The sequence below is a fragment of the Prinia subflava genome, chromosome 6 (genome assembly GCF_021018805.1).
Source record: "Prinia subflava isolate CZ2003 ecotype Zambia chromosome 6, Cam_Psub_1.2, whole genome shotgun sequence".
Lineage (NCBI taxonomy): Eukaryota > Metazoa > Chordata > Aves > Passeriformes > Cisticolidae > Prinia > Prinia subflava.
In genome coordinates, this window is record NC_086252.1 from 25137244 (window position 1) to 25152774 (window position 15531).

The 15531-nt window shown below is 38.9% G+C and overlaps 1 protein-coding gene across 2 annotated transcripts in view; it reads left to right on the forward strand.

Annotated features, from left to right (window-relative positions):
- ERCC3 (ERCC excision repair 3, TFIIH core complex helicase subunit) overlaps positions 1-10927 on the forward strand; it is a 387208-nt gene extending 376281 nt beyond the window's left edge. The window contains exons 11-16 of one of the 2 annotated variants that reach the window (XM_063400807.1): positions 1256-1458; positions 4791-4887; positions 5076-5193; positions 6342-6460; positions 9452-9604; positions 9963-10927. In XM_063400807.1, coding sequence (XP_063256877.1) covers positions 1256-1458; positions 4791-4887; positions 5076-5193; positions 6342-6460; positions 9452-9604; positions 9963-10097 — 825 coding nt within the window. In that variant the 3' untranslated portion in view covers positions 10098-10927. Of the gene's footprint in view, positions 1-1255; positions 1459-4790; positions 4888-5075; positions 5194-6339; positions 6461-9451; positions 9605-9962 lie in introns of those variants that run through there. The other variant, XM_063400808.1, reaches the window with a different exon arrangement.
- Positions 10928-15531: the final 4604 nt, after the last annotated feature.

Consider the following 15531-nt stretch of genomic DNA (forward strand, 5'->3'; position numbering starts at 1 on the left):
AAGTGCAGTTCTTCCCAGTTGGCCGGAGAGGGCAGTGCTGATGTCTCATAGGGCAGGTCATGGTTGTTGCAGGTGTTGCTCTTTCACTGCTCTAAAAGAGAATGTGCAGCTAAGTTTAAAAAGTTATGCAAAGTTTAAAAAAAGGCATCAAACTTGTTCTTTACCTGTTCTTTCAGAGTTTTGTCATTTACAAGTAATCCCTTTCTGAGCAGTCATACTAAGTTTTGGAGTGCCTGTCTTGCAAAATGTAAAAATGGAAATATCATTGGGGTGAGAAGTAGATCTTACCCATTTCCTAATCCAGAAGAGAGTGCAAATACAAAATACATGTGTTTGTCATGTAGTCAGAGGCATTGAGCAATAGATGAAAATTTTTATTGCAGTCAAATATTCAGTATTTGTATCTCATTGTCACTTTGATGTAATTGTCTTCTGGTTCAAGAGTTTTAAGTCTTCAGTGTAGACAGCACACAATAACAGAGCCTATTCAGTGTATGAATTTATTTTTAATGTAGTCAAAGGATAATAAAAACATCATCTGGCATTTAACTCACTGGAAAAAATATTTTGAAACAAAAAATTAGGTTTTATCAGTGCAGAACAATTCCTGATGTTTAAATAAACTCCTGTAAATTGTCATTCCTTAGCTGAATGGTGGTTATGAAAGAGGCTTTTCTCTGTGGTAGTTTGTTAATTTCTGTTGTGCAATGGATATGAGGGAATAACCCATGTAAAGCAGAGTGAATGTTTCCTAAATTATATGTCCTATGGATAGTGTCAGATGTTAACAATAGTGTCACTTCATTGGCTTAAACTTCATAATTTCTTCTTTTTTCATGCTACAGTAGGAAAAATAAGCCTAGACTTACTGAAGTACTATGGTTGTTATTTACATAATAGAAGAATTGCTTAGGTATCCTGGGGTGATATTACTGTCTATTGAAAACCTCTTATCAGTCCTAGTGTTTTGGAAGTTCTAGACTCTGTCTAGTTCTAGCTGTTAAAATAAAGGTCACTCCTTTGTGGATATAAAGAAAGATGGGCGAATTTGTTCTGTAATGAAGACAGAATGTGTCTCAGCTTTCAAAATACGGATGAAAATTAATCTTTGTGGGAAAAATCTTTACTGCTGTGAAAGGGAGACTACAGAGGCTGTTCATTCCCTTTATTACTGCTTTGTAAGAAGTAGTAGCATTCTGTAAATGATTACAGAATGGTAACAGTGCTACTTTGTGCGTGTGTTTTCTAATTGTAGGTCTGGTGCCCGATGTCACCTGAATTTTACAGAGAATATGTAGCTATTAAAACAAAAAAAAGGATACTGCTGTACACCATGAACCCAAATAAATTCAGAGCCTGTCAGTTCCTGATTAAATTTCACGAGCGACGAAACGATAAAATCATCGTCTTTGCTGACAATGTATTTGCACTGAAGGAATATGCAGTCAGACTTGGCAAGTAAGTGTTCACAACCAATGATGGCACTGTTGTTTTCCTCCTTCCGTGGCAATTTTCTTGCAGTCTCACAGCTTTCAATAGTCTTTAATATTTCTTGTAGTGCTGTAACTCCAGTTCTTGCGCATAAAAAGCTTGGGAGGGTATTTTGGATGGACCTTATTGGCACTGCAACATAATTCCGGTGTTTGAAAAGAGTCTGTGTTTAGCATTTGTTGCAGAAAAGTTTACATCCAGGATTTTGTGCAAGATTTAGTATTTTTATTTTATTTTATTTTAATCAGTAAAAGCCAGTGGAAAAATGAGGGGCTTCTAGAAATAGCTCTAGAACAGTCTCTTTAATGCGTGGCAGCTTCCCATGTCTCTCTGAGGCAAAGGTTTTCAAATGTCTACTCTCTGGATCTTTGAAGATGCTCTGAGACCCAGGGCCTTTCTCTTCAGGTTCTTGAAAGGTCTTACCCTTGTCTAAAAAAACTAAGACAAGCCTTTTTTGGGATCTGTGCTGTACTAGTGCACTACCTAGAACTGCATTAATTGTTTCATAAATTAAAAGACATTTCTCCCTAGAGCTCCTTGGTTACCTTAAATGACTGTAACATGAGTGCAGTTACGGGAGGTTGTGCAAACAGGGTTTAATGGGGGGCCAGCATCAGTCTGTTGGTGGGATTTGGGGAGGGATGGTCAGGGAGAGTTTGTCAGGATCAGGTATAGAGTAATTATTGGGAAACATAACTGTATAAGCAGGCCTCATCCTTTCTTTGACAAGCCCAAATAATGCCTTGCTTGCTGGAAGTTGTGGGGCATTTTGATGGTGTATGATTTCATGTCTAGGAATTTCAGCAGTACTCCTTAGCAAACCACAAACAAGCCTTACACTTTCCAAAATTCATGATCAGTTCTGACTGCAGTTTAAGGGGCTGTGTTGGGCTGGCATGCTGTGACATCAAATAGCAAGCAGAGCTAATGGTGCTGGATGAATTCCAACAGCCGTGGTCTCTTTCATCATTTTTTTAATCTGTCTGGACAGAGATTAGCTGTAATGATGCCTCTGGAATGTCTCTAGCAGTGTTCAGTGCACCACAGACAAAGGCTTTAGCACAGGCGACGCTGGGAGGGGGGGGATGCCACAGAGCATAGCAGGTTTAAGTGGGGTAGGTACTGTGGAAGCGTGGCAGGAAAACCAGCTGAAGAAATAGTAAGTGGCCTCTTTTTATATTCTGGAGTGAATTCTCGTGTCACTTATGGAGCTCCCGGTTTTCCAGCTGTCACTCTCAGAAGGAGAGGAGGTTTGCAGTGCTGGACAAAGGTGAGGGAGCCGTTGTTTTAACCAGAGAGTTTTGTATCAGTTTGCTGTGAGCAGGCTAAGGGAACTGTTGGTTTGTGCAGGGCAGGAATTCCATGTGTGGAGGAGCGAGCAGCCCTGTGGGCACAGCAGGAGTGCTGTGGCTGTGTGCAGCTCCCCCTGCCCTTCCGTGGGGGAGAGGTGGCCACGCTCCAGCTGCCTCTGCTGGCGCCTCCCTTAACTAACCCTTGCCCTTGGTAGTGGGGAAGCATCATGGAAAGACCATGCACATGCCAGGAATTACTTTGACTGCAATTTTTGGGGCCAGAGAATCCAAATTTGCTTGGCCAGCTTTCCCTTTGTCATGAGTCTGTCATCCAGTATAGCATAGCTCATGTACTGGCTGGCTTTACTGGTGTTGGGAATATATTTAAATCATTGTTTCTGAAGGACTGTGCCTCTGTGGTTTTGTCCATTATATCAGTTAATGGGACAGGAATCTATCTTTGCAAATCCCTCAAATGTCGTTTTGCAGTGAGGAAAATGAGTCATTAAAAAAAGAATCCATTTAGCACTTAATGTTCTAGGTTCAGTAAAGTATTCAGGAATGCTAGTGAATCGCTGTCCAGTAGGATCTGGGTAAGCTAGAATGAAGGATTGATAGCCAGGAGTTAAGGATTAATCTGTTCTTAATACAAAATGTATTTGAATGCCTTCTTGGTGGTCTCAAGAAGAGGAAGGTTCAAAAATGCTCTAGTTTCAGTGTAAATCTGCCATTTAACTTCACAATTTAAATACTACATGAAATTAAAAATGAGACTTAAAATATTACTGAATGCTACTAATTGAATAATGAAGGGTTTTTGTCAGAATTGACTCATTTGCCACTTTCATTTTTTAGCTGTTTTTTCTTAGAAGTCTGCTTAAATACACTAAATAGAAGAATTAGATTAGAGGTGACTAGGATTGTTTGGTAAGAAACCCTAGAATAAAGTTTGTAGTAAAGAAAGCAAGAGGAGGCAGTGCACAGGGATTAGTTTAGAAGAATAGAAAACCTTGGTCCTATGCACTGCCACGTTTATGTTCAGCCACCACTCATGTATGTGCAATACTAAGTGGAAAATTTGAGCTTGGTTCCTTGTGTTAGAAATAATTTATGGAAATGTGAACAAAACAGTAATGGGAAAACTTAACTCCTATTGTTTGAAGATGTTTGGTAACCAGCATTTGGAAAAGTAGTGCAAGAGATGACAAAGCAGTGGCAGTGCTGTCCTGCATGCAGCTCACTGTTTTTGTGTGGGGTTTGCTCTTTTTAGATTTTTGGTTTTTTAACTCTTCTTAGGCAGAAATAAAACAGCCAGACACTGGAAAATTCATAGCAGTCCAAGTTACTCATGAGTTTGTGGGTGACTGAGAGTTTATGTGAGCCTTTGGGACTGAGACATTAAATGTTCCACGTAATTCATTGTCAAACATTAGAAACTGTAGGTGAAGTGTCACTGTGAGCTGCTCATGAAATGTTTGAAGCCTTTTTCTCATTTCAGTAGGCCCAAAATGTATTAGAAGGGGCAAGAGGTTAGCTTTAAAAGCAATAATAATTTTCCCAGAACAGCACCCAGCAGCCCATTTGTGATACCCAGCGTATCCTTGATAGAGAAGCCTGTATTTTCAAGTGTTTAAACAAGAAGCAAAGGTTGCAGCTGTAAATGTGCTAACTCAGTACATTTGAGGAAAAAAAATCTCTTTTAACAGCCGCCTTCAGTCTTTCATGTAGGCTTAACAAATGTATTCAGTCTGTTGATATGCAGCTTCACTGGTGCACGTAATTGCAAAGCATTTGTAACTGTCAGAATTTCTTTGTGGCTGACTGGGTTGCTGCAGAGGTTTCCACAAACCCCTGGGCAGCTGCCATGAAGAGCCAAACAAGCTAAAAGTAAACTGAAATCTGTACCAGAATCTAGTTTGTTTTCATATCTGCTCAAATATGTCCTACATAAGAAAAGAGTGAGAAATCTTGAATTTATTTCATTTGTATATGTCATGTTCTTTTCAGACCCTATATCTATGGTCCTACTGCCCAGGGGGAAAGAATGCAAATTCTGCAAAACTTCAAGCACAATCCAAAAATCAACACTATTTTCATTTCCAAGGTGAGGGAGTACATTCACTGTGTCCTTGTGCCTGTCTTTGCAGTGAACTTCTCAGAGTCAGCTGCATGTGTGTGGTGTGCATTTGACATCTTCGTATCGCAGCTCACAAAGAAAGCTGTGCTTTGTATTTAGGTTGGCTGGGAAATGTGGAAATAAGAGGCTGCTCAGAGGGTGCTGCTCTGTTGCAGGTAGGAGACACGTCCTTTGATCTGCCAGAAGCCAATGTCCTCATTCAGATTTCATCCCATGGTGGGTCACGAAGGCAGGAGGCTCAAAGACTGGGACGAGTGCTGAGAGCCAAAAAAGGTAAAGGAGGTGGTGGTAGGGCTCTGGGCCTTGGATCCTAGAGCAGGAAAAACTGGATGTTCATGAGGTTGATTTATACTGTGCTTGCATTCTGTTTTAGTCAAAGAGAATATACCAGTGAATGAAAATAAAGCATCTTCTGGGTCAGTAAACTTAGTGATGAGAAAACTTCCAAAGGACAAAAAAATCTGAAAGAAAACTGACTTTCTGTTCTTTGGCAGTTACCTCACTTTTTCATTCCTTGGTATTTTCTTCAACATGAAATTGTTTATGAAGAATCATAGTATCATCCTAAGAAGCAAGCCTCTAGAAATCAGGGGTTTGATACTTAGATTACTTGCTTTTAAAATTTTGATTTGGTTTTTGACTAGTGTGTTTATATAAAATATGGCCTAAAGGATTTTTTTTTTTGTTTAGAACAATTACTCTCAAAATACTTTCTACTCAGACTTAAGCTCTGCACACACTTGTTTTATGTGCAGTTTATGCTTGTTACAGGTAAGGCTTTGTTTGAAAATGCAAACAAAACCCATGTGAGTGAATTGACAAAGTCTTAGTGAAACTCTGGGTTCTAAAAGAGAACCCAGTTACCAGGGTAACAGACCTTAAGGACTGTAGGTGTAAAAAAAAAATTTATACACGGCCTGGTGTGTGCTGGTCTTCAGATAGTGCTATGAATTCTTAGCTAAGTATCTTTGTTTCCCCTTTTAAATTCAAAACCACTGCCATCTCTAGTTCACATGGATAAAACTTTGCCTTTGTCTTTTTCTGTTAAACTTTTTTGACATGCACTGCATCATGACTTGCTCTTGACTTTTCACTTCTTGACATAATAGACAAAAAATTGTCTTTCACCTTACCTACTAGAATAAAGCAGCAGATTCTTTGTAGAGCACCTGTGTAATTGTGTTAGTCTACATTTCCTTTTCTGTTTTTGTGTTTTCACCTATCCTCAAATTATTAGTAACAAAAATGAGAGTTTCCATGCTGTGTCAATCAGTTTACCCAGGTCTGGGTGCAGCAAAACAATGCAAATACTTTTTGTGGGGACAAGTTACTTAAGTACCTGTTTTCAGAATTTATTCCTTGGTTGTTCTTTGTTGCAGTGTTCCAAATGAAACTGATCACTGGGTGCTTTTGTCTCCTAGGCATGGTTGCAGAGGAATACAATGCCTTTTTTTATTCCCTTGTATCCCAAGACACTCAGGAAATGGCATATTCAACAAAACGGCAACGGTTTCTTGTAGATCAAGGTTATAGCTTCAAGGTAACTCATCCCTTCTATTTGTTATGCCTGAGGCCTAAGAATGTAATTTTCATATTGTTTAATGTTAGTATTCAGTCCAGTACTTGAGAATTCCGGTTGTGGAATGCATTAATGAAGGTTTTTCTTGCAACCAAGAACTGCTCTGGTGTTATTTTATCACCTCTATCACTGTGAGAGCAGATACAAGTAGCTTTGTACAGCTTCAGGAAAGGTAAGTGTTGTAACTTGAAGCCAGGCACTGTGCAGAGTGCAGTGCAGGTTCCTTTGGGGTTGGTTTGTCATTGTCCATCTGTGAGGCCTCCCATTATACAGGATCCCACTGGCGCTGCATAGAGTACTGTTGGGTGTTGTCAGAGTGGGCAGCAGCAGTTTGGACAACTTGCAAAACTTAAGAAGTGACAATCTCCAAAGAGCTTCAGTCTCAGACCAGTATTTCGCTATGTTATCTTCTTCCAAAGATAACCAAAGGATAACCTTTATATATAAACCTCTATATTATCGATTTCATAGTGTATCTCATTTATTTTTCTTGTAAAGGATGGATTGCCCTGTATGCTCATCTCTTAGGCTCTAGGGCAGCAGAGTATAAAGGTAGCTCTTGGGTTTAAGTAAATTATTCCTTTGAAAAACTGAAGCTTACTGCTCTGATTAGAAGCATTTCCAATGAGAAGCAGTGCTGAGGAGAATGAAAAATAAGCCTCCTACATCTGGCTGTTCAAGAGCTTGTCTGCATCAGGCACCGGTATGGGACATCCCCCTGAACCACTGGGCTGGGGCAAATGATGGCTCTGGAAAGAGCAGCCCACTAAAGAGCTCTTCAAAAGAAACAGACCTGTCATGGTCTTGTATAGGTGAAAATTTTGTTTCCCTTTGTAGTGAATGTGTTTCAACAAAGCTGTAGATCAGTACTAAGCTGCAACTGATTACAGCAAATGCATCTGTGTGGCTGTGGCCAGGAAGAGAAGAGCAATTCTTTACTTATATTTGAATGCCCTGGATTCTAGAACTAAGAAAGAGATTAAAATAGAGGGATTTCATTTTGCAAGGAAGGAGCTCTTAGTCCTAGGAGCTTCGGTGTAATGTGGGACAAAAGCAGTGCAAGTGGCCAGCTGAGTGTCTGGAGCAACATTTTTGCTGACCAGTACTGGAATGTTCTTTATTTGCAGATTAGAAACAAAACATTAGAATATCTATTTTCTTATGTTTGCCAAACTTAGTCATAGCTGGCATCAAAGAATAATAGGGCTGAAAGAAACTTCCAAAAAAACATCTATTGTGTTTCTTCATTCCAAGCAAGGATGAGCTGTGTGTATGCCATTCCCAGTAGATGTCTGTCTTCTTAATATTCCAAATACAGAGACTCTACCTCTTCGTTAGGTAATTATTTCAGTGCTAATGTCCTGTTCCTCAGAATTTGTGTTCCTAAATAACTAAAAATTCGTTGCTAGTTTAAAATGGTAACAGTTTTCACTTTTGGTTGGGGACTTACTTTCTTCTTGCCATCTCTCAACAGCTTTATTCTCTGCCTTTCCACAAAAAGAGAACTGAAGGAATGTTTTTGCTAAATCCACATATCTTATCTTTGCTTCTTAAATATCAGCCTTATTACAATTTAGTGCTTGGAGTGTGCTGCTAGCTGATTTGATTTTTTTTTTTTTTGGTTAGCTAACCAGTTTTCTTTGCTCCTGTATTTTTTTATTTAGAGACCAAATGTAGGATATACTAAATTTTAAACCAGTAGCAGAAGAGCTCTGTATATTAAAGAACTGGGGGTAACTTTTAACCAGAGCATCATTTGGACAGCTTAAAAGATGATGTAGTGGGAATTCTTTCCATTCTATGAATCATGCTAGCACTGTTTTGCAACCAGAGCTGGAAACAGACAAATGCAATTTAAAATGGATTTTTGTGACTTCTTTTTCTTTATTTTTGAAATGACCATAGCTTGTATGCTCTTAAATAAACAAGGAGTACCGTAATGTTCCTTTAGCCACGTAGGACTGATTCCTTCCATGAGTGGATTCTTCAGGCTTGGACATTTTCTCAGGAAAACATCGTTTTTCATACTAGAAATTCCCACAAATAACAGCCACAGCACTGATTATTCATTCCAGTGTTTCCTTACCCCATTTAAAAATAATGGTACTTGGCAGCTAATATGGATTTCTTTTACCTTAAACATTATTTACAGTGTTTAATACTGTCTGTTGTAAAGCTTTACAACAGAAGCTTGAGAACTTTTCAGTTCTTCAGAATAGGAGGTTTGTCAGCTGATGGAGCCCATGGCACTTCATTGCCAGTAGATCACATGTGCCTGCACCCTCAGTTACCAGAGGAGTTACTGAGAATTCCAAGGAGAACAAACCTAACTGAAGTTACCCAGTGTTTAATTACTCAAAGGCTGGAAGAGTCCTTTTGCTCAGTGGCTGATGCTCTGTTGCAGGTTGCTGCACTGTCTCACAACAGCTCTACATCTGAATTTGTTAGGGTTTTTTCCCCATTGTCCTGAATGCTTCTTGCTAAAATTCTAAGTCTCTGCAGGGCTAGTGGATTATTTCTGTTAAATGTAAAATACTGGTTTTTAAACTAGACAAATCTAGAGCCTACAGCATGGCACTAACCTTGCAGTAAGTTGAATATGTATCTGAGTTACATGTACCTTTGGTAAGGTTTTTGGTGTAAACAGTGTTTAGCTGATATGCTCTGGCCAGAGCTTTTTGTTCTTCTTTTCCTTCCCCCCTGCTCCTCCAAAGATTTGTCTTTTGCATTTCCAGCTAGAATATAACAAGGGATGTATGTGCATGCATATGTACATCACTAAGCAAGATTTTATATGCATCTGTGCTATCTGTAGTGGGAGGTTTTTCCAACCATTAATAGAAGTTGAAGGCAGTTCCAAAAGGATATGGAATCAGACATACTTGTCTTGGTTTTGAGTAGCTAACTGTGAGGAGGAAGAGCCCTCACTTCATAGTGTGCTCTGTTCCTTAGGTAATCACAAAGCTGGCAGGCATGGAAGAAGAAGAACTTTCATTTTCAACCAAAGAAGAGCAGCAGCAGCTTCTCCAGAAAGTCCTGCAAGCGTCTGACCTGGATGCTGAGGAGGAAGTAGTTGCTGGAGAATACGGTTCAAAGTCAGCTCAGGTAATGAAGAATTCTTTGAAAAGGATGATCACAGGTGGGATAGAACTGAGCTGTTTTATTTCCATCCAGTTCTAAATGTGATGTTGTCATTGACGGCCTGGTATCTTTGTAAAACATTAGAGAACAGATTTATTTTTTTAATCTTCATCAGACTTTAGCTATTGGAATAATTCACTTGTTGGGCACTCGGAAGAAGTTAAACATGGAATTCATGTCCTTCTCCATCATATTTGAAGGAGAAGGTAATAGGTCTATTGTTAGAGAATTTGAAGTAAATCTTGTAAGTTATGTGCAATGAAAATGTTCTAAAACCTCTGATGACACACTAAGCATGTGCCCATGCTCCTTGGACTTGCAGGTGTCGCGTCGCACAGGCACCATGAGCTCCATGTCCGGGGCAGATGACACGGTGTACATGGAGTACCACTCCTCGCGGAGCAAGGCTGCTTCCAACAAACACATCCACCCCCTGTTCAAGCGCTTCCGCAAGTGACGGCCCTCCCGTGGCCGTCCTGCTGGAGCTCTGCATCCACGTACCTGTTCTGTAACTGAAAAGGTGGAGTTGAATTTATCACAGGTCCTTTGAAAGACTCTTTTATATGCATCTGTATAGCCACGTGTTTACTTACCGATGTATGTGCTCTCATAGGTGAATGGGAAAGCAAAGAAGGGACTAAATCCTACCATGAAAATATTTTTAGAAACTTTAAGATACAAATATGTTACAGCACATAGTTTTTTTGTGTGGCACTGTGCTCCTTGTCTTATGCCCTCATTTCCTCATGGTCAGATGGCAGAAGCATATGGGCCACTTCATTCAAGAGAAGTACTTGTCTGGTTTTCAGGGTAATTAATAGATTTTATTTTTATCAGCTGAAAATACTTTTTCAGAAGAGTCCTGAAAAGGTTTTGTAAATGAAGTTTGTACTGATGTAATATTATTTATCTGATTCTTATGTCTGCTCAACAATATACTGTTTTTCAAAATGCTTAAATAAAATCATTCAATGAGGTGAACAAATCCTGAGAGGAGCACTTTACATTATATTTTTAAACTAAGAGCTAATTTATACTTGTGACTTTACCTGTATTAAAATTCTAACGAATTGGCCAGAAATACTTTAGTTTGAAGACCAGAAGAAAGAGGGGCTCTGTCTCCAAAGGAAACTCAAGGAAAGCATTAGTGGTAAATACAAATGAATTCTGTGTTCATTTTCCTAATTTTTCATGCTACTGTTGAGAAGTTGCTCAGATAAAAGCTATTTCTCTTGTTATTTATATTCTATTTATTAACCATGCAATAAAACCTTTGTAACTGCTAAACAGTCCACTGTCACCACAGAAGTTATTACTGAATCAAAAAGCATTTTGACTTCTTACAAGGTGAGTTGGAAGAATGTGTGAAAGAAAGATTCCTGAGTTTGTTTTTTTTTAATGAAGACTGCATTGTAATTCTAGAAAACGATAGGAGAAATGGTGGTGGTTTGAGGCAGAAGAATGTTTTTTAAGTAACATCTGTTTAATAATGTAACATGCTACTTGGTATCCTATTGAGATGTTATTTCACTGGTTGTTTGAAGAGCTTTGGTTGGTTGAAAATAGGTTGGCATAAAAGTTTACCATGCTGATAGAAGCATGCATGGTACGGCTGTTCTTTGGTTGTATGGCAAATGTGCTTCAGAAGAATACTGAAATCTCTTTCTTACTAGCATGAATTCACAAATTGAGAATGTAGAAATATTGTAAGCATTTAATAATTGAGAACAGATGGTGCTTGGTTTTGGTCTCTGTACCAGAATCAGGTAATTTTTAAAAAGGGAACTGATCTGCTTCAGTTTAAACTTTGTCTAGGCTAGAAGCCCTACCCTGTAACACTTGATTCTTTCTCTTGTGTTGAGTCTTCTGCCTCACAACCTGGAACCAGCCATGGTAGTGCTTGAGTGGCTTATACAGAAGAGGTAATTGTGCAATATTCTGGTGCTGATTTCCTCTCCCCAATTTAAAGCACCATTTACTTCTAATAGTAGTTTGGACCAGCTCTAATGGCAACAGTTAGTAGCAAAATGGTAATTTAGTATAACAGGAGGGGCCTGTGGCAGAGGTATAGTTTAGCAAGTCGGGCAGTATCCCTCTCATAATTCTCTCCTAAAAAGCATTATGAATTGCTTTGAAACTACTCTCCACCCTTCATAAACTTGAGAAAGTCCACAACAACCTACTAAATGCAAATGGCTTAATACTGATTCCTTTTTTTGGAATTGTGGGATCACTAGTAGTAGCTGGATTTAGGACCGCTGTAGTTCATGTGCAGTAAATTGTGACTAATGATCTCACTCCTCTCAGTAATGTCTGTGTGGGATGCAGTACATTCAGCATCAAGAAAAGCACACTAATTTTACGAGGTATGAATGACTCCATGCATCAGTGATAGCATCTTGGTATTCAAAGTTTAGAATTCATTATGTTGATAAGATTAAGTGGTAATTACTGCCTGCTGTTACTCCAGGCTGTAGCAGCAAGTGGCAGACTGGTGCATTTGCTCACTACGGCTGAGTTGCTGCTGCACCATAACAGGGTCGGGCAGGTCGGTCACTGAGGAAGTGCTGGCTCCTGGAGCTTCTGTCCTGCTGGCCCCTCAGTACCCCTGCACTCTGGCAATGCACCCAAGGGTCACAGCAGACAGCTCCAGATCTGTAATCCCAGCCCTCTAGGAAACTTCATTGTCTACAAAAGAACAGATAGTGTGGCAGAGCTGTGATTCAGATTATGAGCAATGCTAGAGGCAGGTGAACTCGGGTAAGTAAATCATTTCTTGGAAGTCTGTGGATAGAGGAGGTGTGATTTTCTTGGATGTAATTCAGTTTTCCTTGCTGGAAGAAAAGCTTTTTCTCTGTTCCCTGGACCCCTCTTTAGTCTGAATTCCACACTAAAAAGACTTAATCTTCTTCAGGAATTGTCTTTTTTACATATTTTCTGTTTGTGCTTCTGATAGGCTACAATATTGAAGCTTGTGTTCATGTGCCCTTCTTGTGGCAAACCGGCAAGTGTCCGTGAGAAGATGTCAATGCTTGAAGGGTGCTGCTATTGATTAAAATGGCATTCTAGACTAAAAGGGCACAGTGATGATGGGGTGGCAATTTCACAGTGTCACAGCTCACCAAAGCACCCAGCTACAGCCAGTTTCTGTTTCTTTGTCTCCTTGTGCCTTCCTGATAGTCATATTTCATAATGCCATACTTCGTGTGTTTAAAAGCTCTGGACTTCAAGGCAAGTGGTACTCAGTACAACTTAGTGTCATATGCCCTAAGAGGCACAGGACAAGGATCTAAATCTATAAGAACTCTGCAAGTAGAACCGAATTCTTTACAGTTGATTGGTGGGGTTTTTATTAAGGGCTGAACAGTAAGTCACAGCAGCATTGACTTATTCTGATTTAAATACCTTCTTTTTGTACAATATTCAATTAGTATTTAGCCTGCGAAGTTCAAATTTGTCCTGTTTCCAGGAAAAAACAGGAATTCAGAAAGCATTTAAAATTCCAAAAGAGTAACTTAAAGTGATGCCTTGGGCATCATTAAAAACTTAAGGCATCGTTAGGATCTTTCAGAAGATGGGTTTGAGGACAGTGAGAAAAGGCAAAAATTATGACTAACTATATGGCTTTTTCACTGAAAATTTTTGGTTACATTTCTGACAGCACGGCCCTTTTTCAGCTTTTCTTTGCAAATGTTCTCAAGAGCGTATCTGTGTAGTCTTAGCTGAAGGTGTTACTTGGGCCAAGTTAAATACCTCCCATCAAATCTCTTATGTCCATAAATTATACTTATAAATTATTTAAACTTGTAGCTATTTCAACAGTTACGTAAAACATACAGTACAATATTTATTATACTGGATATCATGAAATTATGTTCAAATAATTACAAACCAGATATAGCCAAGACTGCTGAAAGGTAAGAATAATTCTAAGAAAACAGAATTCCTGGTAAGATGATAATGTAACCATTGACTCTGAATACCAATTGTATTGACACAAAGAGCTTTGACTGAACTTTGTCAGAGTTCATGCAAAGAGGAGGGCAAGTTTAAATTGGATTTAGAAATAACTAAACGAAGGTAACAAAGTACAATTAATGAGACCATTAGGGGGTCTAGACTGACAGAACAGCAGGACTGCGAGTTTGAAGACAAATTATCCAAAAATAATACATAATCTAAATTATCAATAAACCAAGTTGAGTTTACACTGTAATCCCATTACATAGCAAAAGTTAACTAAAACTGAAGCATGTCTGCTGTGAAGGGACATGTGTTCCAACTTGTTTGGAATAACAAAAGTCCCAACTGACTTGTTACATAAAATATATTTTCAGACTCCAAGGACCAACAGGCTAGGACAAACCTCATTGTTTAAATTTAAAGAACTCTTGAGTATGTTTCCAAGTCAGTGTTAAGATGTCTGATAAATACATATACTGGTAGGTTGTACAAATAGGAGAAAATATTTATCTTTTAAGTCACATAAATGTGTTTTGGTTGGCTCGGGCTGATGGCATAACTCCTCCCTTCTTTATGGTTTGGTGGCTTTATGTGGATTGGAAGGAGGTTTTGTATAATAGCTACAATACTCACCATTATTCCCAGGAATTCCATGCCACTACTACTGGACTTCTGTTCCCTGAAACAGGTCTGTGTTCATATTTGGGAGGAAAATGGGACCAGACAGTGTCAACTCCTCCATCACTTTAGGTTGCCCTCTAAACCTTTCACCCTCTGCTGCTCTTTCGAATGTTTGTTGTCTCCTTTCCTTTACTCTTCCTTTCTCTTTTTCAAGTCTATTATAGGAAACTTATTTCAGTTTCATCCATCTCTTGTCACGTAAATTTTGGTATTTACTCATGATGTTGACTACTGAACATTCTGCAGTTTGCAAGTTTGACCTCCAGCTTACTATCACATCCTTACTATCTGCAGCAGGAAGGATGTGAAGTGTGTCAGTAAAGCAGGAACATTAGTGGCACATATGTACACCAAAACTCTAATTTGAAAGTCAGAACCACACAATTATGATCTGGCACAGCAAAGAGAAGTGAATGGTTTAATTACACATTCCATGTTGTGGTAGCCCACATGTATTCACTCACATTCATAAACATTCCCTTCCTGTACTCAGCTATTGAACCGCCTTACAATTTGGCTCTTGTTGTCTGGAGTATTCTTTTTGTACAGTTCACTTAGAAAAAGAAACTTGTATTTGCACTAGTGGGTTGCTGTGGTATTACTGATAATTATTGTAGAGCAATGTTTTAACAGTGCACCAGAGCTACACCTGTTAGTGACTCTGAACTTCTACTCTCTCTGGCAAACTGCTGAGAAATATCTATTATTTATAAATATTTTTGGCCGACTGGTCATCAGACCTACCTCTGGGCCACCACCTGCACTACAAAGAAATTGTGGATGTCAATCCATTCATCTCCTTTTGTGCAAGGAAGGTACTCTATACAGATTTGTATAATGGCACCTTTACATCTCTTTAAATCCTTCTGTTATATCAAAGAAATTTGGCAATTTTCATCATTAATGCATTGCTACTTTGTGCTTTCCTAATTTATTCCTTTGCCAGTGCCTATAATGTACTCTGGAAATTCTTCAGGATGGTGCAGTTTTGGCTTTGCTTATCAAACACTGATGTCTCCTTGTAATAAAATTACAAGATGGTAAGCAGTAGTGGAGGTATCTCACAGCCTCTCCGGGGTCAGGACTCTTCTCAAATGGCAAATTCCACTCCTTTGAAACTAGAACAAGTATATAAAAGTCTATTCAAAAATAATTTTATTGGTCGAGGTTGGGTTGTGGTGGTTTTTTTTGTTGTTGTTGTGTGGGGTTTTTTTGGTGGTTTTTGTTTGGTGTTTTTTTTTTTTTTT